This window comes from Columba livia, chromosome 6 (assembly GCF_036013475.1).
Source record: "Columba livia isolate bColLiv1 breed racing homer chromosome 6, bColLiv1.pat.W.v2, whole genome shotgun sequence".
Taxonomy (NCBI): Eukaryota; Metazoa; Chordata; class Aves; order Columbiformes; family Columbidae; genus Columba; species Columba livia.
This window is the reverse complement of record NC_088607.1, coordinates 14,369,577-14,390,087: the sequence shown is the minus strand read 5'-3', so window position 1 is coordinate 14,390,087 and position 20,511 is coordinate 14,369,577. Positions and strand designations below refer to the sequence as shown.

At 38.7% G+C, this 20,511-nt stretch overlaps 1 protein-coding gene across 4 annotated transcripts in view; it reads right to left on the bottom strand.

Moving 5' to 3' along the window:
- Nucleotides 1-1,103: 1,103 nt before the first annotated feature.
- SLF2 (SMC5-SMC6 complex localization factor 2) overlaps nt 1,104-20,511 on the bottom strand; it is a 31,175-nt gene continuing 11,767 nt past the window's right edge. For 3 of the 4 annotated variants that reach the window (XM_065067164.1, XM_065067167.1, XM_065067165.1), the window contains exons 6-20: nt 20,009-20,091; nt 18,944-19,060; nt 18,515-18,682; nt 16,607-16,709; nt 15,082-15,157; nt 13,226-13,367; nt 12,666-12,774; nt 11,314-11,490; nt 10,646-10,743; nt 9,839-9,926; nt 9,213-9,335; nt 8,327-8,404; nt 6,040-6,126; nt 4,893-4,961; nt 1,104-3,894 (exon numbers count right to left, since the gene is read on the bottom strand). In XM_065067164.1, the coding sequence (XP_064923236.1) occupies nt 3,862-3,894; nt 4,893-4,961; nt 6,040-6,126; nt 8,327-8,404; nt 9,213-9,335; nt 9,839-9,926; nt 10,646-10,743; nt 11,314-11,490; nt 12,666-12,774; nt 13,226-13,367; nt 15,082-15,157; nt 16,607-16,709; nt 18,515-18,682; nt 18,944-19,060; nt 20,009-20,091 (1,551 nt within the window). In that variant the 3' untranslated portion in view covers nt 1,104-3,861. Of the gene's footprint in view, nt 3,895-4,892; nt 4,962-6,039; nt 6,127-8,326; nt 8,405-9,212; nt 9,336-9,838; nt 9,927-10,645; nt 10,744-11,313; nt 11,970-12,665; nt 12,775-13,225; nt 13,368-15,081; nt 15,158-16,606; nt 16,710-18,514; nt 18,683-18,943; nt 19,061-20,008; nt 20,092-20,511 lie in introns of those variants that run through there. The other variant, XM_065067166.1, reaches the window with a different exon arrangement.

Genomic DNA, 20,511 nt, shown 5'->3' with positions numbered 1-20,511 from the left:
CTGTCCCAGAGAGCCTTTTCCTTCCTGGGACACTGAAACAAGCTCTGGTGTGCCAGTGCCAAAAGCTACCCTCCGGGCACAGTGGGGCTTCCCCACTGGGGAACTTCGGGCAAGTAGTTTCTCAAGAGCTTGTAAGCCCAAGGAACAAGTCCCCAGAAGTACCAGAGGCACGTCCAGCAGCACCCTTTCTGATTTACCCCTTCCAGTGTAAGAGAGAGTCACACAGACAGTAAAAGCCAGTGGAAGAAAAAAACAAACAAACGAACATACCCCCAAACAAAAACAATAAAAAACCCCAAACCCACAACCCACAAAACAAACAAACCAATCAACTCCACCACCAAACAAACAAAAAAGAAAAAACAACAAAAACCCACAACAAAACACAAACCCAAGCCGTACTACGCTATATATGCAGTTCTGACAAAGAAAGAAAACAAACATACAAAGACCAGTGTTAGCCCTGTGGCTTGGTGTATTCCTGCTAGTGACGAGGTCAGCAGAATAACCCTCTCTTGTAACCCAGCTACCTCCCTAAATATCCCAGCAAGCGGCAGCTCCCCCCCAGCCCACATGCCCACCCCGAAGACCCAGAGCTGGCTGCCAGGCAATGCTGAGCATGGGCACCTTTGATGGAGACAGACCCAGCTCGCCTGTGCTCTGAAAAATCACTGCTGCAGTATCCAGCCCTTGTGATTAAAAAGGGTCTTTTTTCCTCATTGAAATGCTACCACTAAAATCCTATCATGAAGCAATCTCACCAGTGCACTTCGTGTTTGTTCCAGTCACCAGCCTTTCCCAAAGATAGTCTCAGCTCAACTATTAGCTTTGGGGACTTTAGAGAGTTCCTGCAGCCACAGCATCAGTGAAGCGTATGTGTCCTACTGACCTTCAGCCAGACCAACCTGCAAGCCATTAATCACTTCTGAAATCCCCATCCATTACTAAGTTCCACAACGGGCGCAGTGAGAATGAGATGTGCAAATAGTTTTGCTGGCAGGATTCTTCACCTTAAAGCCAGTTTTTTTCAAGCCACACAGACACTTGTCAGGAAATAAAAGAAAAAAAAAAAAAAGGAAGAAAAAGGTAAAGAGCCACCAATGTATATTTTATAGTCAGCTTTTAATTTTTTGTCCATGATTACTGCAATAAAGTGCACCTAATTTCACATGAAATGAGTCAACATGGCTCTTAATACAGCCAACATAAAACCAACAGATAAATCTCAGTGCAAAATGCTTATCTGAAGACAACCAAAGCAGTTAAGACATGTACTGTGCAAACAGCCTTCTCCAATGCATGTAATTTCTGGGGGCCAGTAAACGAGTCAGAAAAACACAACGGCAGCAGGTTTGCTCTTTCATATCCAGGAGTCCCGAAGCAGCACTCAGCTCGGCTGTCCCTCGTGAAGACTCTGCGGCGAAACATCGGGGTCACCTCCATAAGGACACTGACGAGCTCCAAGTCAACCCCTGTCTAGACTTAAGCAACTGGGGAATTACTACTCAGCTACAAAACAGATGGAAAAGTCCAGACAAAGAGGGAGGGGGAGAGAGATGGAAAATGCCAGGATGTATACACAGGCATTAAGCATGAAAACGCAGGAATGGCTGAGCTAAGATTTACTTCGAGATCTTCTCCATTTATAGTAAGCTAATCAGCTGTGAACCCAAGAACTACAGCATGTGCTGCAAGACTAAAATAGGACCTGCAGCCGTTTTTTTGTGAAACAGAGCTGAGGCACGCCCACTGCATGTAGGGACACTTAATTAGAAAAGCATGTCTGGTTTTATTTTTTCATTGTTCTATTAAATAAAAGTAAATATCAAAGTGGTTATTTTATCTGAAAAAAAAAAAAAGCCAGCAGTTTCAGTGTGCTTTGAACTGCAGTACAAAAGCTGTTAATCAACCCCCCCATCCTTCTTCAAAATATACACAACAGCAACTTCAACTTTACATGGTAAGAAAATATATACACATTACATACAATAAACATTTTCTACATATTTTTAAACTTTATATGACATTAGTGAGAAAAAATATAAACATTAATAAAATTACATATGATATATTCAACATAGTAAGTAACTGCTATCAGAGGAAAGGTTGATGCACTATCAAACACAGGCATAGCAAAGGATGGCGTGGCCATACCTACATAACATGACATAGTTTTTTTAGCCTAAAGCAGTTCTATTGCCAAAGAAAGATACCCTTTGAGGTAGATTTTGCCAATTCTTAAATAACATGTTGAGATTTAAAAAAGGGTTTTTTTTTCCACCCCTGAACGATGCCACAAGCACAACTTTTGTTTGAACAACGGTAAGCTGATTATCCTGTGAAGGACACAGAGATGCCCCAGCCTTCAGCTCACTCTCTAGCACTTGAAATGAAAGACAAAATAATCAAGATGAATTTGCAAGTAAAATACCTTTCCTATAAGACATGTCCACCTTATAGCAGTTCTCATTTTGGAAAGTTACAGGGAATTTATCATACAAGACAAGACAGGTCATCTACAAAAATTAAAAAGAAACAGTATTCTAAAACACACATGTTGACATTATTAAAAATCTCAATTGTTAAGGGAGCTCCAGTTGGTTCTTCTACCAAATACCCTAACTTTCTTCTTCATATATACACACATCCTACAGACAAACCACAGCGTGAGATTTAAATGATGGCATTTGCACCGAGAGCACAAAAGGAGATCGCATCTTCCTTTGGTTATTTCACAAATAGCTCTGGGATCTTTGTGCACATACCGCACGTGTGGTGAGACTTCACACAAAGGAATTCAGATCTCATATGGCTTTCACAGTTTTTACACATGTAGCCAAATGCTCATCTCTTCAAATCTCCGCTACGTGTATATTTTAAGAACCACATTTTCTCTCTTTAGAGAAAGTGCTAAAGCCAGATATAGATTTGCTTGTTTCTTAAAGAGCAGTACAACAATACTACTGGCGTAATAAGATCTCATTTATAACTTGGTCTTACAGAATCACTTCCTGTGCAGTCACATTCACTGCATAAGTAAGTGTCTGAAGATGAGGAAGTTAAAACGAATGCATCGCTGTAATAACAATTTCTGTTTTGTCATTTGATAAAACACAACCACAGAGCAAAGCAGCATCCACTTAACCTGTTTGGGCACAGCCACTCTTAAGCTCTGTTTCTGCCCTCAAGTCAAAAGAAGAGCAGCCACTTGTTCACACGCAACTTCTGTATTTTGGTGGTGGGGTTTTGTTGTTGTTGTTGGTTTTTTGTTTGTTGTTTTTTTTTTTATTTTATTTTTAGAGACACTGGAGGGCCACACCAGCTCTGCTTTGCAGATTAACACAGGCAGGCAGCTCTTTTATTCAGCCCAGTTCTGAACGACTTGCTCACCTGCTCACAACAGGGGAGGTCTGACACTGTTTCCGAGCTCAAATCCCACGTCACAGGGCAGCTCTTTCCAGCCATCTAACACAATGCTTGCAGGTGGGTGCTGGCAAGAAAACCAATACATATGGTTTTCAAATACCTCTTGTGATTAACACTGGAAACGAGAAAACTTCCCTCAGCTTTCAGTATGATAAAGTATGTCTCGCCAATTCAAACAGGGCTATAAGAAATAGCTGGGTTTGTGGTTTTTTTTCAGTTAATCCACTTCAATTTTTCAGGACTACTGTATTTGTAGTAAAAGCAATGTTAATCAAATTTGATCCTTGTGTTTTGCATATTTGCCTGAATCATGCTCAAGTTCTAACTCAGGTGAATGATTTCTTCTGTTCCGACCAAAGTGAAACCCCATTCATTCTACATCTTCCTTGATTTCAGAGGTTTTATGTTATTTTCCCTGAACTTGGCAAGATTTAATTAATCCGGCTCCCAGAAGTCATGCAGTTTTCCCTAAAGAGTAAAAACAAAATAGTAAACAAATCAGAAAACCAGTGACATAAGAGAAGGCAAGTGCTTAGCGTGAGATCACCACACTGTGTTGCAAGTCCCTAAAATTCTTTTCTAAAACAGTTGCCAGTTTCCCCATATGTGAATCAACCCCAAATATCCCTGAAAAAACAACTCTGAAAGACCTGCATCATTATCAACTTTCATCAATTGCTAAGTAGCTTCTGCAGTCATGTGTTATGGGTCTAATTCCCCCTTCTAGAACAGGAAACATCACATACACTACAAAGTGTCTTTTTTTGCACACTGTACATTAATAGACTTTACAGACAAATGGTCAATTACATAATTTTAAACTGCAATTAATACTAAGCACATATGCGTAGTATTTCTATGTAAGTGATACACTACATTACTGGAATGATAAGCCTTTCTAAGACAGGTAGCTTTGTATTCCAAGACAAGACTTGCACAATTGTTCTGATCACATTACAAAATAAACCTCACAACCATAGACTGGAAGAAACAGTCCTAATCACTGCATGAAATTTGACACATTCAAAGGAGGAGGAGTTATCAAGAGCCGTTAAACACATATGAGAAGATCCTTGGACTCAAGTAGTGCCCAAGTCCCAGGCTGCAAGGCCACAGCGGGAGCATCACTGCATTCCTGCCCCAACATCCTTTCCAAAGCATCTGCTAATGACTAGAATCAGAGACAGGCCCTGTGACTCAACTCAGTACCAGCATTTTAGTACATTACACAAACCATTTACAAAAGCGGCACTTTTAAGGGTAAAGACGAGCCCTTGATTTTATTGAAGCCAGCAAAGTAAGAATTTAAATTAAAATCTATTCTAATACATCTAAGTGTATTACACAGCTATTCTTTTAAAGGTATTTTTTTCTTCATAAATGGGATGTGCTATTTTCAAATGGTAAAAAAGGAGCTAAACGCACCCTGCAATATGAAATAGAGGAAAAAGGTTTCATTACAGTACCTGAGTAAGCCGAGTGGTTTGTATCATATCTTGCCATTTGCCATATATCCTAGCAACCAAATCTTTTACCTAGAAATTCAGATTGATTAGTTTAGCCACTTAAGCTAAAAAAAAATCATGTCCCCTGTCTCCCCCTTGTTCCAAACCCATAAAACCCCAGATAACCCAACACCTGAAGTTTACTGGGAACAAACAATTTTACAGCTGGCACAAAGCATCATCACCTCAACTCCAACCAAATACCTGTAATTTGGGACGCTGAATTCAAAGTCGTACTCCACACAAGCACATTACAGGCACGTGATTCCCCTTGTTAAGTGTTTGGAATCAGCACACAAGTCTCTGGCCTCCAAACAGCCACCTCATCCTTGGGATGAGTGAGGTTTGTTACACAAGTCTGATGCTACCTAAAAAAGGAGCCTGTAACTGCCATCACAAAAGCCAACTATGCAGCACTGTCTGCTTCTGAAATAAACTCCTTACACATTAAACTGTGTTTTTTCATAACCAGGCAAAAGTAGGTGTTTAATCCAAGCCATTCAGAACTGAGATTTGCCTCATATGCTGTGTTAAAACCCAGCACAGTGGTGTCCTCTGGAAGCTACTGTACTATTCCACAAATTATATGATGGGGAAAAACAGTAAGATTTTCCCCTCTCAGTGCAAGGGCTGTAGAAACAAAAGTGAAAGCAATGCAAGATACAAAAATACAAGGCAAGATTAATTAACTTTTTAAAAGGAACCATACTCTGCTAATCTGATGGAATGAAAAATAAAAATGCCCTTGAGAGGTAAGGGTGCACCCAACTGTAAACGTTTGATTTAAAGCTGAAGAAGCCAAGGTTTTTCAGAGTTGAGGTCAGTCACCATCACTGATCTGATGTGGCTTGCTACAACGGCATGCAAAGCGTGAAAGTCAGGAAATTAGGACTGTCATTAGCAAGCCCAACACCACAAAGCAAAAAACAGGCAAAGAAGTGATGCACAAAGAGACAGGAGGACAAAAAATAAAAACCAAAAAAACCCAAACAAACCCATGAGGCACTCTTAAAATTTTCAGGGCTGGGATGAAAGAACGGCGTACATCAAAAAAGCTAAAAAAACACCAAAAACCCTAAACCAAAAGTCCCCAACTTCGGTGTCTTACCTTAGTTCGATAGAACAGCCTTGCATCTTCCCTAATATCACATTTTATGTGCTTATCTAAGGCACCACAAAGCTTCAGTAAGTGTTGCTAAATAAAGACAAAAAAAGTACAGCTATTTAAATTCTCCATGTCAAAACTAAAAGATTTCTGCAAATATTACTTCAGTTTAAAAATTATAGGCTTCAATTTGAAATTTTCTCAGAAATACACAGTAAGGAATGGGGAAAACAAAGAAAAAAAGACAATCACAAGACCTTCTATCAGTTACAGCAAGCCAGTTATAAGAGCTTTAAAAAGTAGTTACAAGTATAGCAGACTTATACATCACAAATTTTCAAGTGCCTGCTGCCTAATTTGTAAATCCTTTCTGTCCCCAAAGTAGCAAGCACAGTGCCATTCACATCTTTCACCAGTGAAAAAAAGTTCTGAAGTTAGAACAGCTAAAAATAACCTTTTCAGTAATGATGACTCCTGCCATTTTCTTTTGCAGGAATTGGCTGAGCAGGTATCACAGTATGTTTGGGATTGGAAGGGACCTCAAGAGATCATCTAGTCCAATCCCCCTGCTGGAGCAGGAACGCCTAGGTGAGGTCGCACAGGAACATGTCCAGGAGGGTTTTGAATGTCTCCAGAGAAGGAGACTCCATAACCTCCCTGGGCAGCCTGTTCCAGTGTCTGTCACCCTCACTGAGAAGAAGATTCTTCTCAAATTTAAGTGGAACCTCTTGTGTTCCAGCTTGATCCCATTACCCCTTGTCCTATCATTGTTTGCCACTGAGAAGAGCCTGGCTCCATCCTCATGGCACTCACCCTTTATATATTTATAAACATTAATAAGGTCACCCCTCAATCTCCTCCAAACTAAAGAGCCCCAGCTCCCTCAGCCTTTCTTCATAAGGGAGGTGCTCCACTCCCTTAATCATCTTCGTTGCCCTATGCTGGACCCTCTCCAGCAGGGTCCAGGTAAAACATATCCAAGGTTTATGTACTGATCTTTTATTTCTCTCAAAATTTCTCATTAATAAAAGTTTTGCAGCTTCATCATCTCTTGATAATGGCTCCCGAGATGCTTCACATTCTGTCTTCCTTCATAAAAAAAAAAAATTCCATTTTGAATCCCTCACTGAACAGCTGCAAAGAGGCTCCACTCTGCACAACAGGTGAGACATGCTGAAATTTTACTTATAAACATTTGCTGGTGTCTCAAGATCATGACAATTCAGCCCATCTAAACTGGAAGAGGACCAGAAATGAAACAGCGATATTGATTTTATACAAAGTCTAGCCTGCACAATATTAATCTACTGCCCCGTTCAGCCACATCCCTCTTGCCACTTGACGGCTACCAGGCCAGTGAACAAGAGAGTCCATCTTCATTCAGAAATGCAGAGACACTTTAAAAAAAACAACACACAGAAAAACAAAGCACCAAAAGACAAAACACACACAAATACACAAAAAAATGTTGATATATCTTCAGAATGGCAGTTGTAAAAAACAAAACTCAGAAGATCATAATGATATAATTACTTTCTTTACCAAAGATGATTTTGTTTCAGATTACACGCTGTGATCATCTTTTTGCATTGAGTAGGGCACTGAGACACGTAAGCCCTGGAATGTAAGCAAATGTTACTGCTTTGCCTCTCTCAAGCAGTTCATACGACAAATTTCTTAACAGCCAAGAGTGATTCCACAGGGCAGAAGGTGCACACAGATACCTGGCAGCAAGCAACTCACACCAAATGATCACAGAAATCTGAACATGATTACTGAGAGGCAAAGCAGAAGGTATCACTTAGTGGATGTTCACATCACATGGTGTAAAGGAACTACTGCAACAGAACAGAAGATACTCAGTCCCAGCTCTCACTTGCTCAAGGCTGCACTCCAGCACAGAAAACCATGACGTGTTTGACTATATTTTACCAGATATTTTCAAAGTGTTTTTCTTCTAGGCTGAAAAATTTCAACCCTACTTCAAAAGTTCACAGGACCATTGGACTTCTGTGTTGGGTTAATCTCCAGTTACTTTCTGATAAAGATTAACACAATAAACGTTTGCCGATCTGCAGCCTTATGTTTTGAGGTAATTCCTTTGCAGAAATGCAGAAGAGGTTTCCTTCTCCACAGTAAGTACAGAGAAAGCTCTCCTGCATTTACTTTGCCCCAGAACAGATTTTCCCACTGGTGATCTTCTATCACATGATGGCACTTACCAAAATAGACCAAACATGCATGATTAAGTCTTCTAAAATCTAAAGATCTAACCACTGAAATTACTTACCCTTTGATTAGAATTTACAACATCAAAGAAACTAGCTTCGCTGACTAGATGAAGAAGGATGTAGAGTAGGTAGTATGCCTGGAGAGAAATCAGAACTTCAGCAGTCAAAGCACAATCATAACTCCTACCATGTAGATACAGCACTACCTTTGCTTTCTGGAATGATTCCACCAACTGTCAGATCAATGGACAAGTATGTCTACACATTTGCCTAAATAACTAATTTGAAACAGTACATTCATATGTTAGAAACATTTAAAACCAGTTTTAACATTGTTTTAAGTTACCTAAGTAACAAAACTCTCTGTAGTTTTAATCACTGAAAATTAAATCCAGCAGTTGGCTTTATTTTCCTCTCATCTGCACCTAGATTAAAATACTTGCTGAGATGTCATGATAGACTCAAATAACCAACGCAATATTCAGTTTCTGGATGGATACATGGAAATACCAAATCTTTTTAATACTTGTTTACAAGAAAAAAATTCATAAATGATTCATAAATCTCCTTATGAAGCCTGCAGGTGAAGGTCTGGCTCAGCAGCACAGTTTCCACTGATTACATCAGAAGGGACGGAGGCTGGTTCTCTGATTACAGACAACAGGACTCAAGACATCCATGTGACTTTGCTATGCAGAAAATCTGGTGATTTCCCTGTTTGTAACGCAGTCTAATACAGGTTCCTCTGTCACATGCTACTTATTTCCTTCCTCTGTGACTATAATAAAAATTGAACATGAACAATTTTAAGTCTACAGCTGAACAGCAACAAAATTGCGTATGTACAGTTCCACGTACAGAACTGTCCTCAGTTAACAGAAATTAAAAGAAACATCCTCAAAATTGTAGATGCATAAAAAGACAAATGCACTATCAGCTTTGCACCTCCTGTTCCAGTTCTGTGCGAAGGTGATCTCCAGTGGCACTCTGCTGCTCCAGCCCCTCTCTCATCTTCTTCAGCAGATTAGAAGGTTTCATGTACACCAGATACTGATGGAGAAGAGACATCTACAGATACAAACAGTAACAGACTGTTTTACTGGCCATGGAAAACTGGAAACCAAGTGCCACTACAATACTATTTGCCCACTAAGACAAGAATATAAAAGGGATTTTTCATTAAAATGGAAAATGCTTTGGGTGATTTTTGACTCTCCACAAACTAACGTGTTTGTACAGTGCCTCATTAGAAGATCAGCCCTACAAAAAGAAGCAACCCTACATGAACACCAAAGGAAGACCGAAAGCAGCGCAGGCCTCTTTCCAACGTCTAAACCAAATGCTAAGGCACATAGAGAACACCGCACTTACAAGCTGCAGAACATGCAGGTTATACATATCTGCAAACATACTTATTATAATAATCTAAACTAAAAATTACTAATTGGTCATTTTGCAAGGTTCTCGAAAATAGGCTTACAGTACTAAAACACAAAACAGGTTCAAGCACAAACAGTATACACACTTCCTAAATTTTCAAATTATACACATACAACGCATATATGCTGTACCTGCTGGTCACTCTCATCAGGTATTCCTATATGCTGTTTATTAAGCAGCTTTGAAATTGTCACTAGGCTGAGACGTCTTCTTACTTCCCTGAAAAACAATTTTAAAAAATTATTTCCTAGACAATTTCTTAAATCCACACTGTTTCTACAAAGTATATGATGGTAGGCATGGCTTCCCTAGAGATAAAGTTGCCTACAACTATTATATTGGATTATCTGAATTAGGTGCTATTAAACTAGTATAAAGAGGCTAGTAAAATATAAGTACCCTTAACTCACTGCAGCTTTTCCTCTGCACAAGTAAACACTGATGGATGCTTGCCTCCAAGCCTGAAATTGAGGACCCAATTCATTCTCCCCACTCAGATTTGTTATAATTAATTCATTTCAAGAATACAGAACTCATAACAGATTGACACTTAAAAGCAGCCATGAATCACCCAAAGAAAATGTAATTTTTTGGTCATTCGGACAAGAATTAGAATAGGGGATGGATGTCAGAATCTGTAGTTGTTAAGTCTTTTTTATTATTGGGTGCCAGGAAGTGTGCACCCTGAAAACTACACATAAAATGTAAAACAACCCCTTTTTCTCTCAGCAGAGGTGATCGAAAAGCTACATATACACAATAAGAATTGCACATACATCTGTAACGTAAGAGAAAACCCAAATACTTTTTTTTAAGCATTATATAATACCTATTGCATTTATCAGACTTTGAGGTTATACAAATATATCAGCTGTTAATGTTACAAATAAATTAGCTGTTAATGATGCTGCATATTTCTGATGTTACACTGTCATTACCGTCCACGTATTATCCAGCTCGGGACCAGCTGAACCAGCCACAGGAGATTATGGTGATGACTGGAGAGTTCGCTCATCGCCAGGCAGAGCTCAGGCATCTTTAAAAGAACAATAACAACAAAAAAATCCTGAAAATTACTGAAGAACGGATCTAGTGGGCATTTTCCTCATTTGTAAAGGAGTACACATTACTCCCCAGAAACATACACAATATAAATGTTAAAAGGAACAGGCCTAATAAGAGATGGTGTGCACAAAGACATTTCTGCATTGCACCTATAATTAGGTCTGATAAATACTATTTTACAGTCAGGTTGTTGATATCAGATTGCTTTTTATGACATTTTATCAGCTTAGTGCAATCAAATCTTCATTCTTTCAGAAAGCCAGTTTTAAACATACAGCTATTTTAGTAAACACATGATAAAGTCCAACACAGCAGTCTCCTTGCAGAAGAGGACAAGAAAGCACATCATGTAAAAGTCCCCTCAATATACCCACCCATCTCCCAAATCTCACACAAATCCAAAGCTCCAAATTTGTTATTACATTTTCAAGCAGTGTTTTTATGATATGTCAAGAAAAAAAATGGAAACTTCAAAACAGATGTTTCTTGAAAATTAAGTTGTGGTTTCATAAATCTAGTATTAGACAGTTATTTAAGTTACCTTTGTAGCCCAGTCTTTTATACTTATCAGAAGCTTTATGAAAAGGCACTGAAAATCTATCAAAGGAATTTGCTTTAACTGTTTCTCCAAGCTTATTTTAAATAGCAATAGAAGCAGCAGTAATATTTCTTGATCAGTATATCCACCTTGAATTACTGTTGTACAGAAACCTAGAAACTTTAAAAGAAATAAAAACATTAAAATCTGAATTTGGTTTAGCTTATTTTAAAGTATGACGAGAGCTTAAGTTTTCCACTCTCACATTAACATGTACCTCACATGATATATTGTTCTTGCAAAACCTGTGTACCAACAGCTCCCAGTAACTGCACTTTATTTTTCTGTTTTACTTCTCTTGGAGGCTCATCTTTTGAGCAATGGCAATAGTCCCTGGACATTACAGGAACAATCTTTCTCCACTGCACAGATAATCCTCATCTAACCAAAAGACTGACAGACTTTTTAAATACACAAGCAATACTCAAAACATAAATGAAGAGATTTTTCCCCACCAAAGTCATATCAAATGGGTTACTTACAATATGGGATGTGTGTGTGTAAATCAGAACACAAATTAATACAGTGTTCATTCTGTCTCTAGCGGAGGTGCTCCAAGTGCGTCCTCTTGAACAAAGTGTTTTTACAGTCAAAAATCTCTAAAGAAATTATGTTAGGAGGATTCAAATACTTCTGAACTCTGAAATCAGCTAGAGAGTCAGTATCTTCACCATACAACCTTTAATCACAGAGAACTAGCCTGTGATGTGACCTGCACTCATTTAGCCTGCGGTCTCACAGGGCACAGTGCCTGATCTAAGCGCTCAGCTCCACAGAAGTTGGTCCCAGCTCCACCTGCCCCCTGTGAGCTCCCACCTCATTCACGCCATCCTGCCCAGGGACTGACCACTTAGCGCTGGGAGCTGCACCAACACCGATGCAGCACAAAACATACCCCCCAGTGTCAGCTCCCCTTCCCAAAATGGAACATAGAAATGGATGGTTTGTACTACATGAGGGAGCAAAGACTTTTGATAAAGTGCTACAGCTGGAAAAGAGAGGCAGCAGAACTGTGCAGTTGTGAGTGAAGCCAAGAGAAGCCAGGAAGAAAGGAAACTCTGAAGTTGGCAACAAGCCTGCAATAATCCCTGCTGAATGTGGAACTGAAACCCTAAGACATCATCTACTCACAAAGCATGCCTGGGACTGGATTAAGACATGAAGGTTTTTGCTAAAAAAAATAAACCAAAGAAACAAAAAACCCCACCAGCTTCCCCCAAAAAACAAACAAACAAGAACAAATAAATAATAATAATAAAAACGCACAACTCCCACACTAACTGGAGTTCTCTCACCTTAATCACATTAATTAAATTGTTTTCTGGTAGACTGGAGAAGGCTGGACTGGCAGAGGTTTGGTCTCCGTTCGGCTGTTGTTCACTCACTGTTTCTTGCATCTGACTTCTAATAGAAGAAACAATAATCTGAGCAATAAATCACAATTTCAAAGCTGACAAAGGCTTATTTGCATAAAACTGAAGAAAAAACAACCTTTGCGCTTCAAAATGCCTTCAAATCCAAATAATCCTCAGATACAGTGCACAAACATCTGTCTTAACTTACAACCAAGTACCTACAATTCTACCCATCTATTTACACAACAATGTTTGTAAACCTCCATTAGGAAGGTGCAGGACAACGGACAATCCTCTGGTTTGACAAATCCTTACCTGGCGGGCATTGTTTAAAGTTCTGGTTTACTCACTCTTAATAAGACCTGAGCTGAGAATTTAAAGAAGAGTATGGCTTGATGGAAGGGAGGGGAAATAAAGGAGGAACTTCTGATTCTACATTTTAAGCACAAGACTTGCTTTCACAGGATCTATGCAATAAATATCAAAAGGAAGACACTTACAAAATATCACACTCGTTAAAGCTGGGCTGAAGATGCTGCAATGGAAAGAGAGATCTAAACGGAACACCCATATTGACAAAAACAGCTGACACATCAGCTAGTGAAGGAATCCATGGCTTAGACTGTTCATCGCTGATGGAAGCTACAAGTAAAAGACATGGAATGGATTAGTTTTAAATTCAGTTATTAGCATTAGCTCCTTCTAAAGGAAATAAATAAGCTCAGTGGTTTGCACTAATTCTACCAGCTACCAGAAGATTTGGTGCATTGAACGATATTTTCAGAAGCATGAGGGGAAAAAAACAAAACAACAAAACTAGCCTAACAGAGTATTTTATGCTAGAGAAACATCTTGCCTATGTAACAGAAGAATTACTTTAAAGTTCCACCCATTTTCCCTCACAGCTCTCTTTCATCACAACCAGCAGAATACGCAAGCAGGCAATATTTACTTTTCAGAGAATATATAAAATCACTGTTCTGTGTAGATACAAGTGAGAGGGTGTTAAAACAGTGGGACTGGAAGTATAGCTAAATGAGATTTGAAAATAGGTAAGGTTTCTAGGATAGAAGTGCTAAACAGATGGAATTCACCTATTTGATAGAAATGAACAATGCTCGTTACAAGAAGGGCTGGTTTGCATCTGAAAGTCTGAAAACTATAGAGGATTCTCTATAGGACAGTAAACTAGCAAGGTAACACGAAACCAGATGCAGTGTTTTCCACTAGAATTCTGAATTGGGTCAATTTCACGTTTTAGAGCTAAGTTTGTAAGAAGAAAACAAATATAGTGGAAGGTAACTCTCAGGACACTGCAGGTTCAGATCTCAATGTTCAATTCACTAAAAATCAACAACAAAAAAAGATGAATCCTTAGTTAAGCACTGGAACAGAATGTAAGAATGGTTTAAAGACCCCACATTTGTCAATTTTAAAGTGGTTAGGCAACTTTCCAGGAGCAATTGTTTGATCCTGCTCCAAGCTCAGAGATCTGCTGGGATCTCTCTCCCAGCCTTAATTCTTTGAATGCTCATTGATCAGCTTGAAATATTCATTCAGAACCAACCTTAAGGCCAGCAAAGCACAAAATAAAGGCAGCTACATTCCCTCTCATATCAGCTCAGTCAGATGTCAAACAAGATTCAAAAAATGGGGGACAATTTGGACAGACCCAAGCAAGTACTTCAAGAGAACAACATTACTTTAATGATGTTGATAGGGCAGGCTTCAATGAATTAGTGATTTTTGATGAATCTGAATAAAAGGAAGACACGGAGAGCATACAAAGGAACTTGTACTAGAGAAGCATTTGAGAGAACAGATGAAGGAAGGCAAAACACGTAAGTCACAAGTGGGCTGAACCAGATCCTTGAAAGTGGTTTTGCGCAGGTGTATGATCTTTTCACTTTTACCATTTATCTGCAAAGTAAACTATGCAGTGCTACATACTGGGCATGACTATGTGAAAAACCTCTTATAGCCCTTAAGCTATGAAATGAATGTCTGCATTTTCCAAAGTAAAAGATGAAAATGAGAGTAAACGTTTGAGCAGACTGGGCTCCTCTTCAGGTCAATTCTACTTGTGAAATAACACAAATGAGTACAAAAGGCTCTGTACCAGATGCACTGCTTTGCAGATACATGCCAGGACATGCCATGGTACAGCTTGCACACACCCAGTGAAGACCAGCTCCTAGCAGTTGTGCATTATGTCAGTAACAGAAGAACCTAAAATCATGCCAGAATCTCAGAATGGAGCCAGTGCCTTTTACTTCCTCCTCAATACCTTTCTATACTTCACCGAAGGGAAATGCCTTCATTCAAGTGGTCACTTTTCCATCTTTCAAATACTCACCATTTTTTAGTGTTATCTCCATCAATCTGTCTAAAATCTGGGTGGAAACACAATAATCAGGATGAACAGACATCATCTGTGGAGAGAAAAGAAGTTACTTGTCAAACACTAAGTTACATGATGGCATCACTTTTCTTTTAATTGAAAAATAAAAGACACAAACCAAATCCAATTCTTATGTAAAATAAAATAAGAAACGGGAGGAGGGGGGGTGGAAATCCCAAAGCCTCTAAAAAAAGATACACCAAGAATAGAATACTGTGAACATGAATTATTTCAAGTAGTGCATAGATTATATTAATACTTTAAAATTAACTATTTGCATAATCAGAATGCTGTAATCCCACCTTGAATCTGTTGGTTCTTAAGAAGGTACTGAGGGTTAAGTGAATGGAAACTATAATGTATCCCTTTGGAACACATTTGCACCCATGATTGAATTGAACTCCTTGATCAGGAGCGAGGGTCACACACAGTTAACTACAACCTCTTCCACGCATGGGCATGTTAAGCATAGGCAATGCTAAACCGAAACAATAAATTCTTTGTTCTTCAAAGAACTCTTAACTACAAAAATAGGATTATGAAGTACAGTTCAGGTTTCCTGGAGCACTTCATTAGCCCAGCAAAAAACCCTCAGTTTCCTGCTCTCTAAGTGAGGTGAATTGGCTCACGATTCTTCCTTATCAGAGGAACACCAGGGCTGACAGAAAGGCTAAAAGGCAATTTTCTACTGGCTGGAGGGAAGGACATGGAGGAGCAAAATGTCTCCCTTCTGGCAAAAGCAGAAAGCCATTTAACAGATGAAGGCTGCAATTTCACAGACAGTCCAGCTTTCTTTTTTGTTTCAGGCACAGTTATAGTATGGTAAATGATAACAGAATGGAAACTGACAAAAGGCATTTTTGTGAGTAACAGAACAATGTCAATTTCTGAGGATTTAGACAGGGACACAGACATCCAGAAAGCAGCCAGCCATCACACTTCCTTCGAGAATGGCTCCAGACTTTCTCCTGAGGCATAATGCCTGACTTTTTCCAATGAAAAATTATCTGATAATGCAGGTATCTCTGATAATTTAGAAGGTGATATACGCAGAAATGGTACTCTTCTGTACTGCAGCAAGTTTGGGTTTTTAATTTGTTTAAGGGTGGAAGGAAATAAGATTAACATAACAGTGTGATTTGACCCACACTATTACATCCTAAAATCTCTTCTTACTTAGCATGTACTGTGCCCTTTTCAAATGCAGTAACACGTATGAAGATGGACAGGGATGTGCAGCTCTGCAGTCACTCAGAGTGTGAAGAAAAAGCTATGTTTACTGTTTTACCCTTAGTGACAATCAAAGTATTTCAGACTGGAGAACAGATCAGAACCCAGAAAGAAAGATTTTTAGATTTAGAAGTTGTTAACCTAATGCAACAGGTTCACAAACTTGTTCTGATTATTCCTGATACAACTGGCTTCCATGAAGAACATTATACCTGAACAAAGTATAACTGCATGAATAATACAGTCTTACCTGGAAAAGCCACTTTAGAATTGGTATGGGACACAAGATACAGCTGTAAGCAGAACTTAGAAAGCCATTAATAGCTAAAGAAAGCTGCTGTGCTGCACCAGAACTGCAAGACAAAGATGGGGTTGGGGAAAAGAGGAGAAAAATCAGTTAGTGGTTGAATCAGCATTTTCACAAAAGCACAAGAACTTCCCTGCTCCTCAGATCATCAACAGCAAAGATCAGAACATCTAAAACAGATTTCTTTCTTATGCTTTTATCTATATGAAATACTACAGTAATTAAACCTTATTTGTTATCTAGAACTACTGTATTTTTCATCATAATGTCATATCGTATAACTCTGAAACATTTGTATGCTTAGAGAATAGCTTCAAACAAGCATTGATTTACACTACTGTACTACAAATCATTATGTGTGTCTATGCAGACAGGCTGCCATGCTCAATGAGACCAGTGAGTAAGATTGTTTACTGTTCAATGACCTGTACCAACACTTCTAGAAGTAAAAAATAGACTTTGTTGGAAATTTTTAAAATAATCTTTTAAATAAAGAGTCTGGAGGCAAACTAAAGCAGTTATAATTAAAGAGTCTACTCTTGCTGTGCAAACTTGTGAGGTGCAAAAAGTAGCTGTTGGAAGAACAGAAAAGATATCTTTTTCATTATGGAATTATTATAGCTTCAGCCTTCTTTAGAAAGTCAGGTATGTCAGAAGCAGCTGAATTAGTGATATCCAGTTTCCCACATACCCTTCTTGAGTCTCCTCTCTGCTCAGTATCAACTGAACCAGGGAGCTCTGTTGAGAGATCTGTGTCCTAAGTTCTCCATGTACGCTCTGCCTGTTTGACTGAACAAGTGGCTAGGAAGATATCCACGTGCCAACTGGACAGCCAGTATGTGCTGGCTGTGTCAATTGCACTGAATGCATAAGCAATTAAATCCTAACTGCCTTCTGCAAGAGATGATTTGTTTAATCCTCACTTCTCAAGTCACTGATTTACAAGATACTTTTGAAGCTTATATCCTTGTCGTCTTCAAAACATTAATAAAAAAGCTTGAAGCCAAAGGACTATGTCACAAACATCACTCCCTCAAGAGAAAGGGAGAAGCCACCCTCCTCTTCTTCACAGCCGCAATAGCACATAGACATGGACGCAAAAATCCTTTAAGATAAAATGAATTCTCTCCGTTTCGCTAATGCAAGTTTGGAATAAAATGCCAACTGAAATAACCAGAATTTTTCAGGTTTTGCACTTGTGGTATTAGGCAAGAATTTGTCCAGCTATTTGTAGTCTAACAGACTCATAAATAAAGAATACAAATCCCTGTGAGTTACAGAACAGTTGAATATATACACACAGACACACTGCAAGCTCAGTAACTGAATCTAACAGATGCCAGGAATCATGACTTTCTGCAATCCCCATTAAATGGAACCCTAAGTCCCAGGTCCATCCAGGACAAAAACACGTAAAAGCCTTTCAGCAGACACAATGCAATATTAGTAGGTCACAAATCAGTTCACCACAAAGGTCTTTCTGTCTTAGGATAGTTTTTTTTCATGATAACATTTCTCTTCTGCATTTATCTTCCCCAATCTGGCCAGGTTATCAACAACAGCCCAACATAGTTGAAATATGGAAAAGGACAGAAAACCTTTTTTTTCCCTTATGTCTCATTTAAGATGGTTTGTATATATTTTTCCCCCAAGAATTCCAGAAGAGGAAAGAAGGATGCTTCAAGTAACAATTAACTGTTCCACAAAGCTAACCTAGAAAGGAAAATTCCAGGAAAAGAGTCAGTCTTGCCTACTTAGTAAGACTAAACTCATTTGCATGCATATTTTATCTGATAAACCGCTAACACTGAAGTACAAATAAACACAAGAGAGTGAAGAGGATAGTCTCACCCAAGAAGGAGCTTTTCTATAGGATTTTGAGGGATGAAATGAAAATTCCTCAAGTCAAGGTTATGTTGATTGAAGACTTTCCCAGAGGTTGATAAATCAAATATATCTTCTCCAGGGTGGTAGTCAGGTATGGCACGAGTTACTACTGAAAATCTCTTTATAAATGCCCTGTAAAATTGAAAATTGCTTTTATGAATTTAAACAGAGTCTATTTGCTGGTTGAGACAGTTATTTTCAGATGATGAACACATCAGCCTCATGCGAAAGATCAATCATTAAAATACAGTAATGTCCAGAAAAATCCACCCAACCCCAAAAGACAATAAAAATGGTTCACAATAAACATAAACAAATACTGATGGAGAGAGATTAGAAAAAAGGCTAGAAAAGTGAAGAACTAGATTTAATTGGTTTTGGAGTTGGAATGACCTGTGTTCTTCTGAGAGGTCTTCATCTCCACTGGCATTCTCCTCATCATCTCCAGCTGCAGAATCAGTTTCCCTTCCTTCTATGTCTTCCTGCAACAGCTTTTCTAGCTCATCTACCCTGAAATAACAGCAGCAGCAGAATCTATGATCACCACTTAGTACTTACAACAGAAGACAACAGAATATAAACTCCAAATGTGAACACAGGAGGCAGTAGCCAATTACGCATGGCAAAAGTATGCAAGACATCACATCCAAGCAAAATCCAAGCATCTTGCTATTCCAAGATACAAAGTAGATGTTTCTCAAGGCCTAAAGAATTCCCAACAGTACATTTGATCACTAGTATGTCAGAGACAAATACTCTCAATCAACTTCTGACAGAATTTGTTGTAATTGAACAAAACTTTCAATCTTCTGGATGCATTTTTAATTTTTTTTTTAAATGTCAGACTAGTATTTTACAGTATTTTATTTGTTAAATAGTTACAGGAGCATTCACTAGTCCATAGTCAGTCAGCCCATAGTTACTAGGATCAGATCCTTTAATAAAAACAGTTATATACTGAGTATACATATATACTCATCATCACCACTTGCTATTAGTACATATCCCACATTACACTTTCGACCCCAAAGACCTCTTGTAAGAACACTCATTAGTTCTGTTCACTGAACTGTGTAACTACTCAGATACAACTCTGGAAACCAAAACTGAGCTACAAACGCCTTCGAAGAAACTAGAACAGTCCGTTTACATAAATACTTCTATTTCATGCCTGACCAGCAGCTGCTAGCTGGCTCAGTGACCTACAGTAAATTTAGCCCAGCTCTTGAGAGGTAGACAGATGTATCATAAATCACTCATTATTGCTTGGAAGGAGCCTGTCATTCAGCTTTTACAGTTAAGCCACACTTGTAGGTCCTGTCAGGTGTATGTTGGTGGCATCAGCAGGCAAAGCTTAGCTTGCTGCTACCCAAACTCCATCAGTTGCAGAGAGATGAGGTAAACCTAAGCTTCTACAACTCCATGCCAAATTTTTCAAAGTAGCTCTAAGAAACAAACCTTTTTGATTCTTCTTTCTCCTTCAAAAGATTTTCTAAGCTGTTCACATATGACACCTGGTTAACAACAGGAGTCTTAGAAAGCTGTAAATGAAACAATAAGAAATTAAAAAAAAAAAATACCACTAGCTATCAATTAATTCAGTTAGACAACAAATAACCATAATAGAAACCTCTTCCAATTTCAATGATATTTTACCTGAATATAAAACCTCAAAGGAGACCCTGAAAAACAGGACAATTAACAGTTCAGGTCCCTTGACAATTTTATATAACAGTCACATCTCCCTCAGTGATTAATTTAGAAATAACTGTGCTTCACAATGGATCTGAACAGCAAAGCAAGTCACTGCTTCTCTCCCTGGGGCTGACCTCCAGCTAACCTTCACACGGAGCATTGGCATCAGAAGCCTTTTACCTCACAGCTTTATTATTATCATCCACTGAGACGCTGGGCATCCCCATTTTTGTGTGAGACAAGAAACCCCCAAAATGATTCAGTAT